This window comes from Cherax quadricarinatus, chromosome 1 (genome assembly GCF_038502225.1).
Source record: "Cherax quadricarinatus isolate ZL_2023a chromosome 1, ASM3850222v1, whole genome shotgun sequence".
Classification (NCBI taxonomy): Eukaryota; Metazoa; Arthropoda; class Malacostraca; order Decapoda; family Parastacidae; genus Cherax; species Cherax quadricarinatus.
Window position 1 is genome coordinate 1,586,589 of NC_091292.1, and position 15,873 is coordinate 1,602,461.

The 15,873-nt window shown below is 47.2% G+C and overlaps 1 protein-coding gene across 4 annotated transcripts in view; it reads right to left on the reverse strand.

Annotated features, from left to right (window-relative positions):
• LOC128690899 (protocadherin beta-12-like) overlaps window positions 1-15,330 on the reverse strand; it is an 87,316-nt gene extending 71,986 nt beyond the window's left edge. For 2 of the 4 annotated variants that reach the window (XR_011394579.1, XM_070103809.1), the window contains exon 1: window positions 15,020-15,330. Coding sequence is in view for 3 of the 4 variants with exons in the window: in XM_070103809.1 (XP_069959910.1) it covers window positions 15,020-15,272 (253 nt within the window). In the remaining variant the exon portion in view is untranslated. The remainder of the gene's footprint in view (window positions 1-15,019) is intronic. The other 2 variants (XM_070105125.1, XM_070104563.1) reach the window with 2 other exon arrangements.
• Window positions 15,331-15,873: the final 543 nt, after the last annotated feature.

A 15,873-nucleotide genomic window follows, 5' to 3' on the forward strand; every position in this document is an offset into this window, starting at 1 on the left:
AACACACCTGTACACTAACAACACTGGTAACACACCTGTACACTAACAACACTGGTAACACACCTGTACACTAACAACACTGGTAACACACCTGTACACTAACAACACTGGTAACACACCTGTACACTAACAACACTGGTAACACACCTGTACACTAACAACACTGGTAACACACCTGTACACTAACAACACTGGTAACACACCTGTACACTAACAACACTGGTAACACACCTGTACACTAACAACACTGGTAACACACCTGTACACTAACAACACTGGTAACACACCTGTACACTAACAACACTGGTAACACACCTGTACACTAACAACACTGGTAACACACCTGTACACTAACAACACTGGTAACACACCTGTACACTAACAACACTGGTAACACACCTGTACACTAACAACACTGGTAACACACCTGTACACTAACAACACTGGTAACACACCTGTACACTAACAACACTGGTAACACACCTGTACACTAACAACACTGGTAACACACCTGTACACTAACAACACTGGTAACACACCTGTACAATAACAACACTGGTACACTAACAACACTGGTAACACACCTGTACACTAACAACACTGGTAACACACCTGTACACTAACAACACTGGTAACACACCTGTACACTAACAACACTTGTAACACACCTGTACACTAACAACACTGGTAACACACCTGTACACTAACAACACTGGTAACACACCTGTACACTAACAACACTGGTAACACACCTGTACACTAACAACACTGGTAACACACCTGTACACTAACAACACTGGTAACACACCTGTACACTAACAACACTGGTAACACACCTGTACACTAACAACACTGGTAACACACCTGTACACTAACAACACTGGTAACACACCTGTACACTAACAACACTGGTAACACACCTGTACACTAACAACACTGGTAACACACCTGTACACTAACAACACTGGTAACACACCTGTACACTAACAACACTGGTAACACACCTGTACTCTAACAACACTAACACACCTGTAACACACCTGTACACTAACAACACTGGTAACACACCTGTACACTAACAACACTGGTAACACACCTGTAACAACACTGGTAACACACCTGTACTAACAACACTGGTAACAACACTGGTAGCACACCTGTACACTAACAACACTGGTAACACACCTGTACACTAACAACACTGGTAACACACCTGTACACTAACAACACTGGTAGCACACCTGTACACTAACAACACTGGTAACACACCTGTACACTAACAACACTGGTAACACACCTACTAACAACACTGGTAACACACCTGTACACTAACAACACTGGTAGCACACCTGTACACTAACAACACTGGTACACACCTGTACACTAACAACACTGGTAACACACCTGTACACTAACAACACTGGTAGCACACCTGTACACTAACAACACTGGTAACACACCTGTACACTAACAACACTGGTAACACACCTGTACACTAACACTGGTAACACACCTGTACACTAACAACACTGGTAACACACCTGTACACTAACAACACTGGTAACACACCTGTACACTAACAACACTGGTAACACACCTGTACACTAACAACACTGGTAACACACCTGTACACTAACAACACTGGTAACACACCTGTACACTAACAACACTGGTAACACACCTGTACACTAACAACACTGGTAGCACACCTGTACACTAACAACACTGGTAACACACCTGTACACTAACAACACTGGTAACACACCTGTACACTAACAACACTGGTAACACACCTGTACACTAACAACACTGGTAACACACCTGTACACTAACAACACTGGTAACACACCTGTACACTGACAACACTGGTAACACACCTGTACACTAACAACACTGGTAGCACACCTGTACTCTAACAACACTGGTAACACACCTGTACACTAACAACACTGGTAACACACCTGTACACTAACAACACTGGTAACACACCTGTACACTAACAACACTGGTAACACACCTGTACTCTAACAACACTGGTAACACACCTGTACACTAACAAACTTACATATACGCCTAACACTTCACAAACTGGTGAAATTATTTCTCAGTCCACAACAGCAGTAGTTGAACCTGAGCACCGTACATCACAGTACAGAGCACTGTGAACCAGCACACTGCATCACAATATTCTGAACCAGCACACTGTGTATCACAGTACTCTGAACCAACACACTGTGTATCACAGTACACAGTACTCTGAACCAGCACACTGTGCATCACAGTACACAGTACTCTGAAGAACACCCTGTGCACCACAGTACACAGTACTCTGAACCAGCACACTGTGCATCACAATACACAGTACTCTGACCCTGTGCACAATATTCTGAACCAGCACACTCACAGTGCATCACAGTACACAGTACTCTGAACCAGCACACTGTGCATGAACCAGCACACTGTGTACACAGTACTCTGAATCACAGTACACAGTACTCTGAACCAGCACACTGTGCATCACAGTACACAGTACTCTGAACCAGCACACGGTGCATCACAGTACACAGTACTTTGAACCATACACAAATAACCCGCACATAGAAGAGAGGAGCTTACGACGACGTTTCGGTCCGACTTGGACCATTTACAAAGTCACACTAACAAGAAGTAACGAACGAACGAACGAAAGTTCAGGTAAGATCCCAAATGGGATGAGCGGGGAAGACGGGACAGACGAAGAATAGTGCTGGAGAGGAGTGTTCTTAGTCGTAGAAATAGAGCCAGGGCTTAACCCAGCAGCGAAGGCGATCGTGGGACAGATATTGAGAAGAGAAATTCAGGCTCTTCTGTTGGGACTTCGGTGGGGTGAGCGGGGAGGAAGGGACATGCGACGTTTAGCGCTAGAGAGCAGTGTAGAACTGGGCCATGTCTTAACCCAAAAGCTAAGGCGAACGTGGGTCAGAGAATGGTACCTGTCATAGAAGGTACCTGTCAGCGAATCCAAGGTTATTTGTAAATAGGGTTAGGAGCAGGATCATGCAAGGAGTAGCAAAGGTTGTGTTGGTTTGTGGGTCTGCGAATGTCTTCGTCAAGGAGAGAGGTCCAGTAGTCATGTCGTGTCTCAAGTTTGTCTATCTGTCTGTCACTAAGCGTCTTCCAGTACAGATTCAGCGCAGAGATGTCTAATTGGGCATGGAGAGACTCGCTTGTGGGGAAGTCCTCCCATCTGACATCAAGCACCCAGCGCAGCGCCTTGTTCTGGACACGCTGCAGTTTAAGTAAGTTTATTTTTGCTGCAAGAGAGAGGGCTAGAGGAGAGTAAGTTATCAGAGGACGTATTAGGGATTTGTAGAGGTGTAGTTTGGTGCGTTGAGAGACATGTTTCAGCTTGTAGAGGCCCGCAAGGGCCTTACTAGGTATTGCATGTCTTGAGTGAATGTGTCTGTGTAAGCGTAGAAGGTAGTCAAGATTAACGCCAAGGACAGTGACAGTGTGTGATGGGGATGTAAGTCCAACAACAGATGTATTATTACACAACGCACACATCACCAGCAACAACAGTAACAACAGCAACAACAGTAACAACAGCAACAACAGTAACAACAGCAACAACAGTAACAACAGCAACAACAGTAACAACAGCAACAACAGTAACAACAGCAACAACAGTAACAACAGCAACAACAGTAACAACAGCAACAACAGTAACAACAGCAACAACAGTAACAACAGCAACAACAGATGTATCATAACACAACGTACACATCACCAGCAACAACAGTAACAACAGCAACAACAGTAACAACAGCAACAACAGTAACAACAGCAACAACAGTAACAACAGCAACAACAGATGTATCATAACACAACGCACACATCACCAGCAACAACAGTAACAGCAACAACAGTAACAACAGCAACAACAGATGTATCATAACACAACGCACACATCACCAGCAACAACAGTAACAACAACAACAGTAACAACAGCAACAACAGATGTATCATAACACAACGCACACATCACCAGCAACAACAGTAACAGCAACAACAGTAACAACAGCAACAACAGATGTATCATAACACAACGCACACATCACCAGCAACAACAGTAACAGCAACAACAGTAACAACAGCAACAACAGATGTATCATAACACAACGCACACATCACCAGTAACAACAGTAACAGCAACAACAGTAACAACAGCAACAACAGATGTATCATAACACAACGCACACATCACCAGCAACAGCAACAACAGTAACAACAGCAACAACAGATGTATCATAACACAACGCACACATCACCAGCAACAACAGCAACAACAGTAACAACAGCAACAACGGATGTATCATAACACAACGCACACATCACCAGCAACAACAGTAACAACAGCAACAACAGTAACAACCAACAACAGATGTATTATAACACAACGCACACATCAACAGTAACAACAGCAACAACAGCAACAACAGTAACAACAGCAGCAACAGATGTATTATAACAACGCACACATCAACAGCAACAACAGATGTATTATAACAACGTACACATCAACAGCAACAACAGTAACAACAGATGTATTATAACACAACGCACACATCAACAGTAACAACAGTAACAACAGTAACAACAGCAACAACAGATGTATTATAACAACGTACACATCAAAGGATGTTTAAACACGCCATAAACAGCCAACGATGATTTAACCTTTCCATCAACAGCAACGTAACAAAGAAAAAACAGTGTTTATCACAACCCCAAAATCACGTAAAAAGGCAAAAAACCCCAAAAAAAGGAACAAAAGCGCAAGGATGTTTATAACGCCCATCACAGCAAACGGATGTATTATAACCGTACATCAACAGCAAAAAAAAACAGCGCAACGATGTTTATAACAACCCCACATCACACATAAGATTATTATAAAAACGTACATAAACGCAACAACAGAAACCCGATGTTTAAAACCCAAAACGCCCCATCCGTAACAAAATAAAACCCCAAAACGATTTTATAAAAACGTCCCAATCAACGCAAAAAAGTAAAACAAACAACGATGTTTATAAACAACGTCACATTAAAAAAGTAACAAGCACAACGGATGTTTATAAAAACCCCAACATCAACAGCAAAACGATGTATTATAAAAAGCACATCAACAGCAAACGGCAACAGTGTATTAAAACCCCAACGACAACAGCGCAAAAAGTAAAAAACAACAACAGATTTTTTAAACAAGTCCCATCAACAGAAACAAAGAACCGAGGGTTTATAACACAACGTACACATCAACAGCAACAACGTAACGAACAACGATGTATTATAACCGTACACTCAGCAAAAACGTAACAACGATGTTTTTAACCCTCACATAAACAGCAAAACAGTAAAAAGAAAAACGATGTATTATAACCGCATCACAACAACGATGTATTATAACAACGTACCATCAACAGCAAAACGATGTATTATAACAACTACATAAACAGCAACAACAGTAAAAACAGCAACAACAGATGTATTAAAAAACCGTACACATAAACAGAAACAACAGCAACAGATGATTATAACACAACCCACCAAAAAGTAACAACAAAACACAACAACGATGTATTATAAAACGACCATCAACAGCAACAACAGTAACAACAGATGTATTATAACACAACGCACACATCAACAGTAACAACAGTAACAACAGCAACAACAGATGCATTATAACAAACGTACACGTTAGGTGATCTTCATCTTAAAGAGTCGGTCAATAATCACAGTTTACAAGACCAATTATGTTCATGTTGATCCTCAAGTTTATCTTGCTGGTCCTTGTTGGCCCTCTTTAACGCTGTTGGTCCAGTTTGGCCCTCTTAACGCTTTGGTCCATGTGTTTGATCCTCTTTGCTGTTGGTCCATGGGGATCCTCAATTGCTTTGGTATTTTTGGGTCCTCAATTGCTGTTGGTCCGTTTGGTCCTCAGTTTATCTTCGGCCCCGGTTGGTCCTCGTTTATCCTGCTGGTCCATGTGTTGGTCCTCAAGTTTATCTTGTGGTCATGTGTTGGTCCTCGTTTATTTTGCTGGCCCAGTTGGTCCTCAAGTTTATCTTGCTGGTCCATGTATTGGTCCTCAAGTTTATCTTGCTGGGTCCATGTGTTGGTCCTCAAATTTATCTTGCTGGTCCATGTGTTGGTCCTCAAGTTTATCTTGCTGGTCCATGTGTTGGTCCTCAAGTTTATCTTGTTGGTATGTTTTTTAAGTTTATCTTGCTGGTCCATGTGTTGGTCCTCAAGTTTATCTTGCTGGTCCATGTGTTGGTCCTCAAGTTTATCTTGCTGGTCCATGTGTTGGTCCTCAAGTTTATCTTGCTGGTCCATGTGTTGGTCCTCAAGTTTATCTTGCTGGTCCATGTGTTGGTCCTCAAGTTTATCTTGCTGGTCCATGTGTTGGTCCTCAAGTTTATCTTGCTGGTCCATGTGTTGGTCCTCAAATTTATCTTGCTGGTCCATGTGTTGGTCCTCAAGTTATCTTGCTAGTCCATGTGTTGGTCCTCAAGTTATCTTGCTGGTCCATGTGTTGGTCCTCAAGTATATCTTGCTGGTCCACGTGTTGGTCCTCAAGTACATCTTGCTGGTCCACGTGTTGGTCCTCGAGTTAACGTTGCTGGTACAGTCCTCAAGTTATCGTTGCTGGTTCAGTCCTCAAATTAACGTTGCTGGTCCAGTCCTCAAGTTAACGTTGCTGGTCATCCTCGTTATCGTTGCGGGTTTCAGTCCCTTAACGTTGCTGGCCCAGTCCTCTTTAAACGTTGCTGGCCCAGTCCTAAATTAACGTTGCTGGTCAGTCCTCAAGTTAACTTTGGCCCAGCCCTCTTTAAACTTGCTGGTCAGTCCCCGTTAACGTTGCTGGTCCAGTCCTCAAGTTAACGTTGCTGGTCCAGTCCTCAAGTTAACGTTGCTGGTCCAGTCCTCAAGTTAACGTTGCTGGTCCAGTCCTCAAGTTAACGTTGCTGGTCCAGTCCTCAAGTTAACGTTGCTGGTACATGTGTTTCAACAAACAGTAAACATTTACTTAAGTGGCATCGTGGGGGAGGGTGAAAAGGGGCGTTTCCCCGACACCTGCGCCACTTTTTACGAAGAAAAGGTAGGTACCTGGGGAGTAGACGGTGGGGTGGCATCCTGGGGGAGACTAGGCTCTGAACTCAGAGAGAACTCAGACAGACAGAGCCAGACTAACAAACAGAGCAACATAACAGAGCAAGACTGAGAGAGTTGAGTAATAAAGTCAGGGTCACACCCACTACTGACGCTGTTGTTTACCAGCGTCAGCTGATCAAGGCTGCCTCATGTCTTGGATCCATTGTTAGTTGATGTGTTGTGGGGGGGTGATGGCACGACTGGGTGGTGGTGAAGTACGACTGGGGAGTGGTAAGCTGACTGGTGTGGGGTGAAGGCTGACTGGTGTGGTGGGAAACTGACTGGGGTGAGTGGTGAAAACGACTGGTGGGTGGTGAAGTACTGACTGGTGTGAGTGGTGAAGTACTGACTTTGGGGGGTGGTGAGTCTGACTGGATGAGGGTGAAGACTGACCGGAGTGGGAATCGACTGGTGAGGGTGGTCGCTGGTGGGTAAAATACGCTCGAGTGGTGAAGAGTGACAGGGGGGAAACGACTGGTGTATGGGAAAAAAAACTGACTGCGTAGGGGGGAAGTACTGACTGAGTGGGAATCGACTGGTGGAGTGGTGAAAACGACTGCGTGGGGTGGGGACGACTGGTGGGTGGTGAAATACGACTGCTGTGGTGGTGAAAACGACAGGTGGTAGTGAAGACTGACTAGTGGGAGGTGAAATACTGACTGGGGGGAGTGGTGAGAGCGGTGTGAGTGGTAATACGACTGCTGGGGGTGAAGTACGACTGGTGTGAGGGGAGTCCCCCCTGGTTTAGGGGGGAAGTACTGACTGGTATGAGTGGTTAAATACTGACTGGTGGGGGCAACACCGACTGCTGTGGTGGAAAACGACTGGGTGGTGGTGAATCGACTGGTGGAGTGGTGAAGTGCTGACTGGGTGGTGGTTTCTTTTACTGGTGTGGTGGTTAAATACTGACGGTGTGAGTTGTGGGTACGACGGTGGAGTGGTGAAATCGACTGGTGAGTGGTGAATCGACGGGGGTGGTAAATCGACTGGGGTGGGGGTGGGGAAAAACTGCTGGTGTGAGTGGTGAGGTGACGGTGGAGTGATCGTACTGACTGGTGGGGGTTAAATAGATGGGTGAGTGGTGAAGTAGACTGGTGAGTGGCAATCTGACTGGTGGGTTTGGGGGAGTCTGACTGGGTAGTGGTATCGACTGGTGGGGTGGTGAAGACGACTGGTGAGTGGTGGGGAAAATGACTGGTGGGTGGGGGACGACTGGGTGAGTTGGGGGAGACTGGTGGTGGTGAATCGACTGGTGTGGTGGTGAAACTGATCGGGTGGGGAAATGCGACTGGTGGAGTGATCTAACGCTGGTGTTGGTTAAATACTGACTGGGTGAGTGACAGTCTGCTGGGGGTGGTAAAATACTGACTGGTGTGAGTGGTGGGGTTGACTGGTGGTGATCATTGACTGGTGTGGGGGGTTAAATCGACTGGGGGTGGTGAATCTGACTGGTGGAGTGGCGTCTGACTGGTGTGGTGGTTAAAAAATATGGGGTGGTGGTGAAATGACGGTGGAGTGGCGAAGGCTGACTGGTGTGGTGGTTAAATCAGACTGGGTGGTGGTTGTACGAGGTGGAGGATCCAAATGACGGTGTGGTGGTGAAACTGCGGTGTGGTGGTGGTGTGAGTGGGGAGTGTGGTGAGTGGTGAAACGCTGGGTGGAGTGGTGGAAAGGGCTGGTGGGTGGGGAGGACGGTGGGTGGTGGTAGTGACGGTGGAGGGGGAATCGACTGGTGGAGTGGTAAGTGGGGCTGGTGTAGTAATATGACGGTGTAGTGGTGAAATGACTGGTGTGAGTGGGGGAAAATTGACTGGTGGGGTGAAATACCCGGGGGGAGGGGAATCGACGAGTGGGAAAACGACTGGTGGAGTGGTGGGAGTGACTGGGGGAGTGGTGGAAATTGACTGGGTGGGGTAAGTAGTGACTGGTGGATTTGGGGGGTGATTGGGAGGGTGAAAATAGTGACTGGTGTGGTGGGGGTACTGCTGGTGTGGGATCTTCGACTGGGGGAATGGGAAATACGACTGGTGTGAGTGGTGTATGACTTGGGGGGGTGAAATTTACTGGGTGGTGGTATACTGACTGGGTGGGATCCCGGGGACTGACTGGGGTATGGTGAATACTGACTGGTGTAGTGATCTAAATTTTTGGTGAGTGGTGGGGGCTGGGGGAGGGTGGGGTACTGACTTTTGAGTGTCTGTTGACTGGGGGGGTGGTGAAAAACCGACTGGTGTAGGGTGGCTGACTGGTGGTGATCTAATGCTGGTGGGTGGTGAAAGGGGTGGGGGAGTGGTAAGCTGACTGGTGTGAGTGATCTAGTACTGACTGGTGGATGGTGGAAACGCTGGGTGGTGGTAGCTGGTTAGTGGTGAATACTGACTGGTGGATTTGGGGGAAAATGACGGGGGGGTGAAATGTGACGGTGAGGGTAAGGTGACTGGGGTGAGTGGTGTAGTGACTGGTATGAATGGGTAGCTGGGGGTGGGAAAGTACGTGTGAGTGATCTATCTGACTGGTTGGGGTGGTGAAGACGACTGGTATGGTGGTATTTGCTGGTGTGGTGGTGAAAAAGTATTTTTGAGGGGGAATGTGACTGGTGTGAGTGGTAAAATGCTGTGGGGGGAAGCTGACGGTGAGGATCTAGTACTGACTTTTGAGGGTGGGTAGTGACTGGTGTGAGTGGTGGGGTGACTGGTGGGGGTAAGAGGACTGGGAGGTGGTGAAGACGCTGGTGTGAGTGGTAAAGTGACTGGTGGGGGGATCTAGTACTGACTTAGAGTGGGGAAAATCATTGGAGAGTGGTGGAAATACTGACTGGGGTAGTGGTGGTATGACTGGGTGAGTGGTGAAAAGTGACTCGGGGGTGAAGTACTGACTGGTGGGTGGGGAAACTATTGTAGGATCTGCCCGATGGTGAGTGGGGAAGTATGCTGGGGTGAGTGGTAAGAGTGACTTTTGAGTGGTGAAGAGGACTGGTGGGTGTAAAAATTTATGGGGAGTTGGGGAATTTTGACTGGTGGTGGAAAAACTGACTGGTGTGAGGGATCTAGTACCGGTGTAGTGGTGAAGATGACTGGTGTGTTGAAGTAGTACTGGTGTGAGTGGTAAGAGTGTTTTGGGGTGAGTGGTGAAGTGTACTGGTGGAGTGGTGGCGCTGGTGTGGGGTAAATAGTAGTTAGGGGGAAAATATGACTGGGGTAGTGGTAAGTATGACTGGGGGAGTGATCGTACTGACTGGGTGAGGGGGAAGTAGTGACTGGGGGAGGGTGAAGTAGTGATGGGGGAGTGGTGAAGTAGTGACTGGGTGAGGGTGGGATGGACTGGTGGGTGACAGACTGACTGGTGGGTGGGGACTGACTGGGAGGATCAGTACTGACTGGGTGAGTGGTGGGTTGACTGGTGGAGTGGTGAAAAAATTTTTGGGGGGTGATCTAGTACTGACTGGTGGAGAACAATATGGGGTGGTGAAGAGTGCTGGGGTGAGTGGTGAGTACGACGGGAGTGGTAAGCTGACTGGTGGGGGTGGTAAGACGACTGGTGTGAGGGTGAATCTGCTGGGGGAGGGTGAAGGATGGTAAAATGGTGAAGTAGTGACTGGTGTGAGTGGTGAAGAGTGACTTTTGAGGGTAAATGTGACTGGGGGAGGGGAAGAGTGACTGGGTGGGGAGTGGGGGAAAGGATTGTAGGGTGAAACATATCGCACGGCACAAAAATCCCATTAAAAACTCCCGTCCCAAATGGTCAAAAAAAGGTTTATCGAAGTTAAAACAGAAATGAGTGTAATTATCAAAGTGCACTACGAGTCAGTGTTGAAGAATTCACTTAATGAAAGCAGAATGAAGAAGAAAAATTATTACGACTGACTGTCACACAGATCATGTTACTAATATTAACAATAATTTTGTAAAAGAAACAACACAACAAGACCAGTCATGAAACATCTGGACTAGACTCGTGCACTTTATTATTTGTAAAGATGTGTCAAATACCACTAGCACTAGCACTCAGTAAAGAACTTAGATCTAGGTAAAATATCACCAGCACTAGCACTCAGTAAAGAACTTAGATCTAGGTAAAATATCACTAGCACTAGCACTCAGTAAAGAACTTAGATCTAGGTAAAATATCACCAGCACTAGCACTCAGTAAAGAACTTAGATCTAGGTAAAATATCACTAGCACTAGCACTCAGTAAAGAACTTAGATCTAGGTAAAATATCACTAGCACTAGCACTCAGTAAAGAACTTAGATCTAGGTAAAATACTAGAGGCCTTCAAGAGTGCAGACATTACTCCTTTATAAAAAAGAGGCAATAGAAGAGTAGTCAAATATTACAGAGCAGTAACACTAACACTGTACATCATGGTAACAAAATAAACAGGAAAGTCACCCCAGTATAAGACACACACGCACACAAACAATAAGATATAAACAAAGTCTTCCAGTGGAGAACATGACCTTCAGTGGTGACAAGCTCCAGTTGTTTACATGTGGAAGAATGAAGAACTCACGACAGACATTTATATAAAACACAAGAGGATCAATAAATATAATGAAAAGAATATGTGAAAAATCTGGGAGTAATAATGTCAGCAGACATTTCATCAAAGAATACAACATGATAATGTCACGATAGTCTGGAAAATGATGGGGTGGATAGTAAAAACTTTCAAAACAAGGGAAATAGTGTCAATGGTGAAACTGCTGATATAACGTGTGCTCTCTCGCATACAGTATTGTCAGTGTTGACGGCTCCGTTCAGGGCAGGAGAGATCAGAGCTGGAACAGATACACAGATCATTTATGTCTCACATAGAGCCAATAAAACATTTAAATTATTGGGAACGCCTCAAAATCCTAAATATGTACCTGCTGGGGTGAAGGAGAGAGACACGTGATAATTCAATTCAAATGGAAGGTATCTGAGGGTCTGGTTCCAAATTTGTACACTGCCATAACAACATACTGGAATGAGAGATATGGAAGAGAATGTATAATAAACCCAGTGAAAAGCAGGGGCACCGTGGGCACAATAAGAGAACACTGTATTAACATCCGGGGTCCCAGACTAGTCAACATCTTACCAGAAGATATCAGAAACACTGCTGGAACAAGTGTAGAAGTCTTCAAGAGGAAAGCAGTGTAGAGTAGGCTTCACGCACAGTCCTCCACACACTGGAGTAGGCTTCACGCACAGTCCTCCACACACTGGAGTAGGCTTCACGCACAGTCCTCTACACACTGGAGTAGGCTTCACGTACAGTACTCCACACACTGGAGTAGGCTTCACGCACAGTCCTCCACACACTGGAGTAGGCTTCATGTACAGTCCTCCACACACTGGAGTAGGCTTTACGTACAATCATCCACACACTGGAGTAGGCTTCACGTACAGTCCTCCACACACTGGAGTAGGCTTCACGCACAGTTCTCCAAACACTGGAGTAGGCTTCACGTACAGTACTCCACACACTGGAGTAGGCTTCACGTACAGTCCTCCACACACTGGAGTAGGCTTCACGTACAGTCCTCTACACACTGGAGTAGGCTTCACGTACAGTACTCCACACACTGGAGTAGGCTTCACGCACAGTCCTCCACACACTGGAGTAGGCTTCACGCACAGTCCTCCACACACTGGAGTAGGCTTCACGTAGTCCTCTACACACTGGAGTAGGCTTCACGCACAGTCCTCCACACACTGGAGTAGGCTTCACGCACAGTCCTCCACACACTGGAGTAGGCTTCACGCACAGTCCTCCACACACTGGAGTAGGCTTCACGTACAGTACTCCACACACTGGAGTAGGCTTCACGTACAGTCCTCCACACACTGGATTAGGCTTCACGTACAGTCCTCCACACACTGGAGTAGGCTTTACGTACAATCATCCACACACTGGAGTAGGCTTCACGTACAGTCCTCCACACACATTGGAGTAGGCTTCACGCACATTCCCTCACACACCAGAGTAGGCTTCACGTACAGCTCTCCACACATTGGAGTAGGCTTCACGCACATTCCTCCACACATTGGAGTAGGCTTCACACACATTCCTCCACACACATTGGAGTAGGTTTCACGCACACTCCTCCACACACATTGGAGTAGGCTTCCGCACATTCCTTCACACACATACTGGAGTAGGCTTCACGCACATTCCTCCACACATTGGAGCAGGCTTCACGTACAGCCCTCCACACACTGGAGTAGGCTTCACGCACATTCCTCCACACATTGGAGTAGGCTTCACACACATTCCTCCACACACATTGGAGTAGGTTTCACGCACACTCCTCCACACACATTGGAGTAGGCTTCCGCACATTCCTTCACACACATACTGGAGTAGGCTTCACGCACATTCCTCCACACATTGGAGCAGGCTTCACGTACAGCCCTCCACACACTGGAGTAGGCTTCACGCACATTCCTCCACACATTGGAGTAGGCTTCACACACATTCCTCCACACACATTGGAGTAGGTTTCACGCACACTCCTCCACACACACTGGAGTAGGATTCACGCACACTCCTCCACACACACTGGAGTAAGCTTCCGCACATTCCTCCACACACACTGGAGTAGGCTTCACGCACACTCCTCCACACACACTGGAGTAAGCTTCCGCACATTCCTCCACACACACTGGAGTAGGCTTCACGCACACTCCTCCACACACACTGGAGTAGGCTTCATGTACAGTCCTCCACACACTGGAGTAGGCTTTACGTACAATCATCCACACACTGGAGTAGGCTTCACGCACACTCCTCCACACACACTGGAGTAGGCTTCCGCACATTCCACACACACACACACTGGAGTAGGCTTCCGCACATTCCACACACACACACTGGAGTAGGCTTCCGCACATTCCACACACACACACTGGAGTAGGCTTCACGTACATTCTACTAGCTTGTTCTTCTTCCTTCCTCCCGGCACAATGGCGTCATAAAGTACCACAACAGTGTTCATTATCGCTCGTAACACTAGTCAACTGCTAATTTGTGTTTAGTTCGTCGAAAACTGGAGAGAATGTCAAACCCTGCGGACGGCAGAGTCACGGCAGGCAACACTGCATGGCAGGGTCACGGCAGGCAACACTGCATGGCAGAGTCACGGCAGGCAACGCTGCATGGCAGGGTCACGCCAGGCAACACTGCATGGCAGGGTCACGGCAGGCAACACAACACAGTCTGACCTCAGCCTGGTTGTGTGAGTTGAACTCAGGCTTGGTCTGGGACAGGGTGTGGCCTGACAACACAAGAAGACAGGATGTGGCCTGACAACACAAGACAGGGTGTGGCCTGACAACACAAGACAGGGTGTGGCCTGACAACACAAGACAGGGTGTGGCCTGACAACACAAGACAGGGTGTGGCCTGACAACACAAGAAGACAGGGTGTGGCCTGACAACACAAGTCAGGGTGTGGCCTGACAACACAAGAAGACAGGGTGTGGCCTGACAACACAAGACAGGGTGTGGCCTAACAACACAAGTCAGGGTGTGGTATTATACTCTTCCATCAACATATTTTGCTGCACATTAACAACTTGATGAATCAGAAACATGTTCAACATTTGGACATACATGTAAGTTTAATGTTGAAAGTGTTCGCCTGCTCAGCAGGCTTCTTCAGCAGAACACAGAGGTGTATTCTGCTGAAGAAGCAAGCCTGCTGAGCAGGCTAACAGTTTCAACAACAAAGCTACCCATGTGTTGCAGATGTGTTAGACTCATCAACACCTCTGTGTTTCTACCTCCCCCCCTCAAAAGACATTGTAAGTAAATGTGTGAGACTTACCCAGAGCAGACGCAGCAGCAGGTAGCAACAGCAGCAGGGAACAGCAGGACACCAGAAGAATGTGGAGTACTGTACAGACAGGCCAGCACCAGAGAGAGCTCCCTCGATGACAGCTACTGCAGGAGTTGTTAAGTGAGCAGTGATACAGTGAAGACACAGGACATAACACCTCTGGTAAGCACTCTCCGTCAACCTCCAGGTTAGTTCTACCCTCAGCACTCACATCACACTGCTCAACACCAGTGCTAACCATGTAGCCAGTATGTGAGGTCACTACAGAATATATGGGAGGGTGGGGGAGCACTCCAGCTTAGAAACACACTCTACACCATGTGGTGGTGCACTGGGAGGATGTGGTGGTGCACCGGAAGGTGTGGAGGTGCACAGGAAGAGTGTGGTTGTGCACCGTGTCATCCACACCCTCCCTCCTGTCATCACCTTGGTTTGTCACCTCCAGGAGACACAAGTGTGGGCGTCGTGCCCTCCAGGTACCTCCCTGGACCTCCGTGTCCTCCATGGTGCAAGGTCTTCTCTCACCTTCCTTCGTGCTGATATAGGGGCCCCTGTCTCCCTTCTGCAGGATGCTGGAGGGGCCCCTGTCTCCCTTCTGCAGGATGCTGGAGGGGCCCCTGTCTCCCTTCTGCAGGATGCTGGAGGGGCCCCTGGCTCCCTCCAGACAGGTGGTATAGGGCCCTCTGGTTGCCTTCAGCATGGTGGTTGAGGGCCCCCTGGCTACCTGCTGACAGCAGGGGCAGGGTTGGGGCCACCAGGGCCACACTCACGCTAACATGCCCACCTGTAAAAACAAAATTTTCATTAATTCACAGTTCTGCAACAACGTTAATTAGACAGAG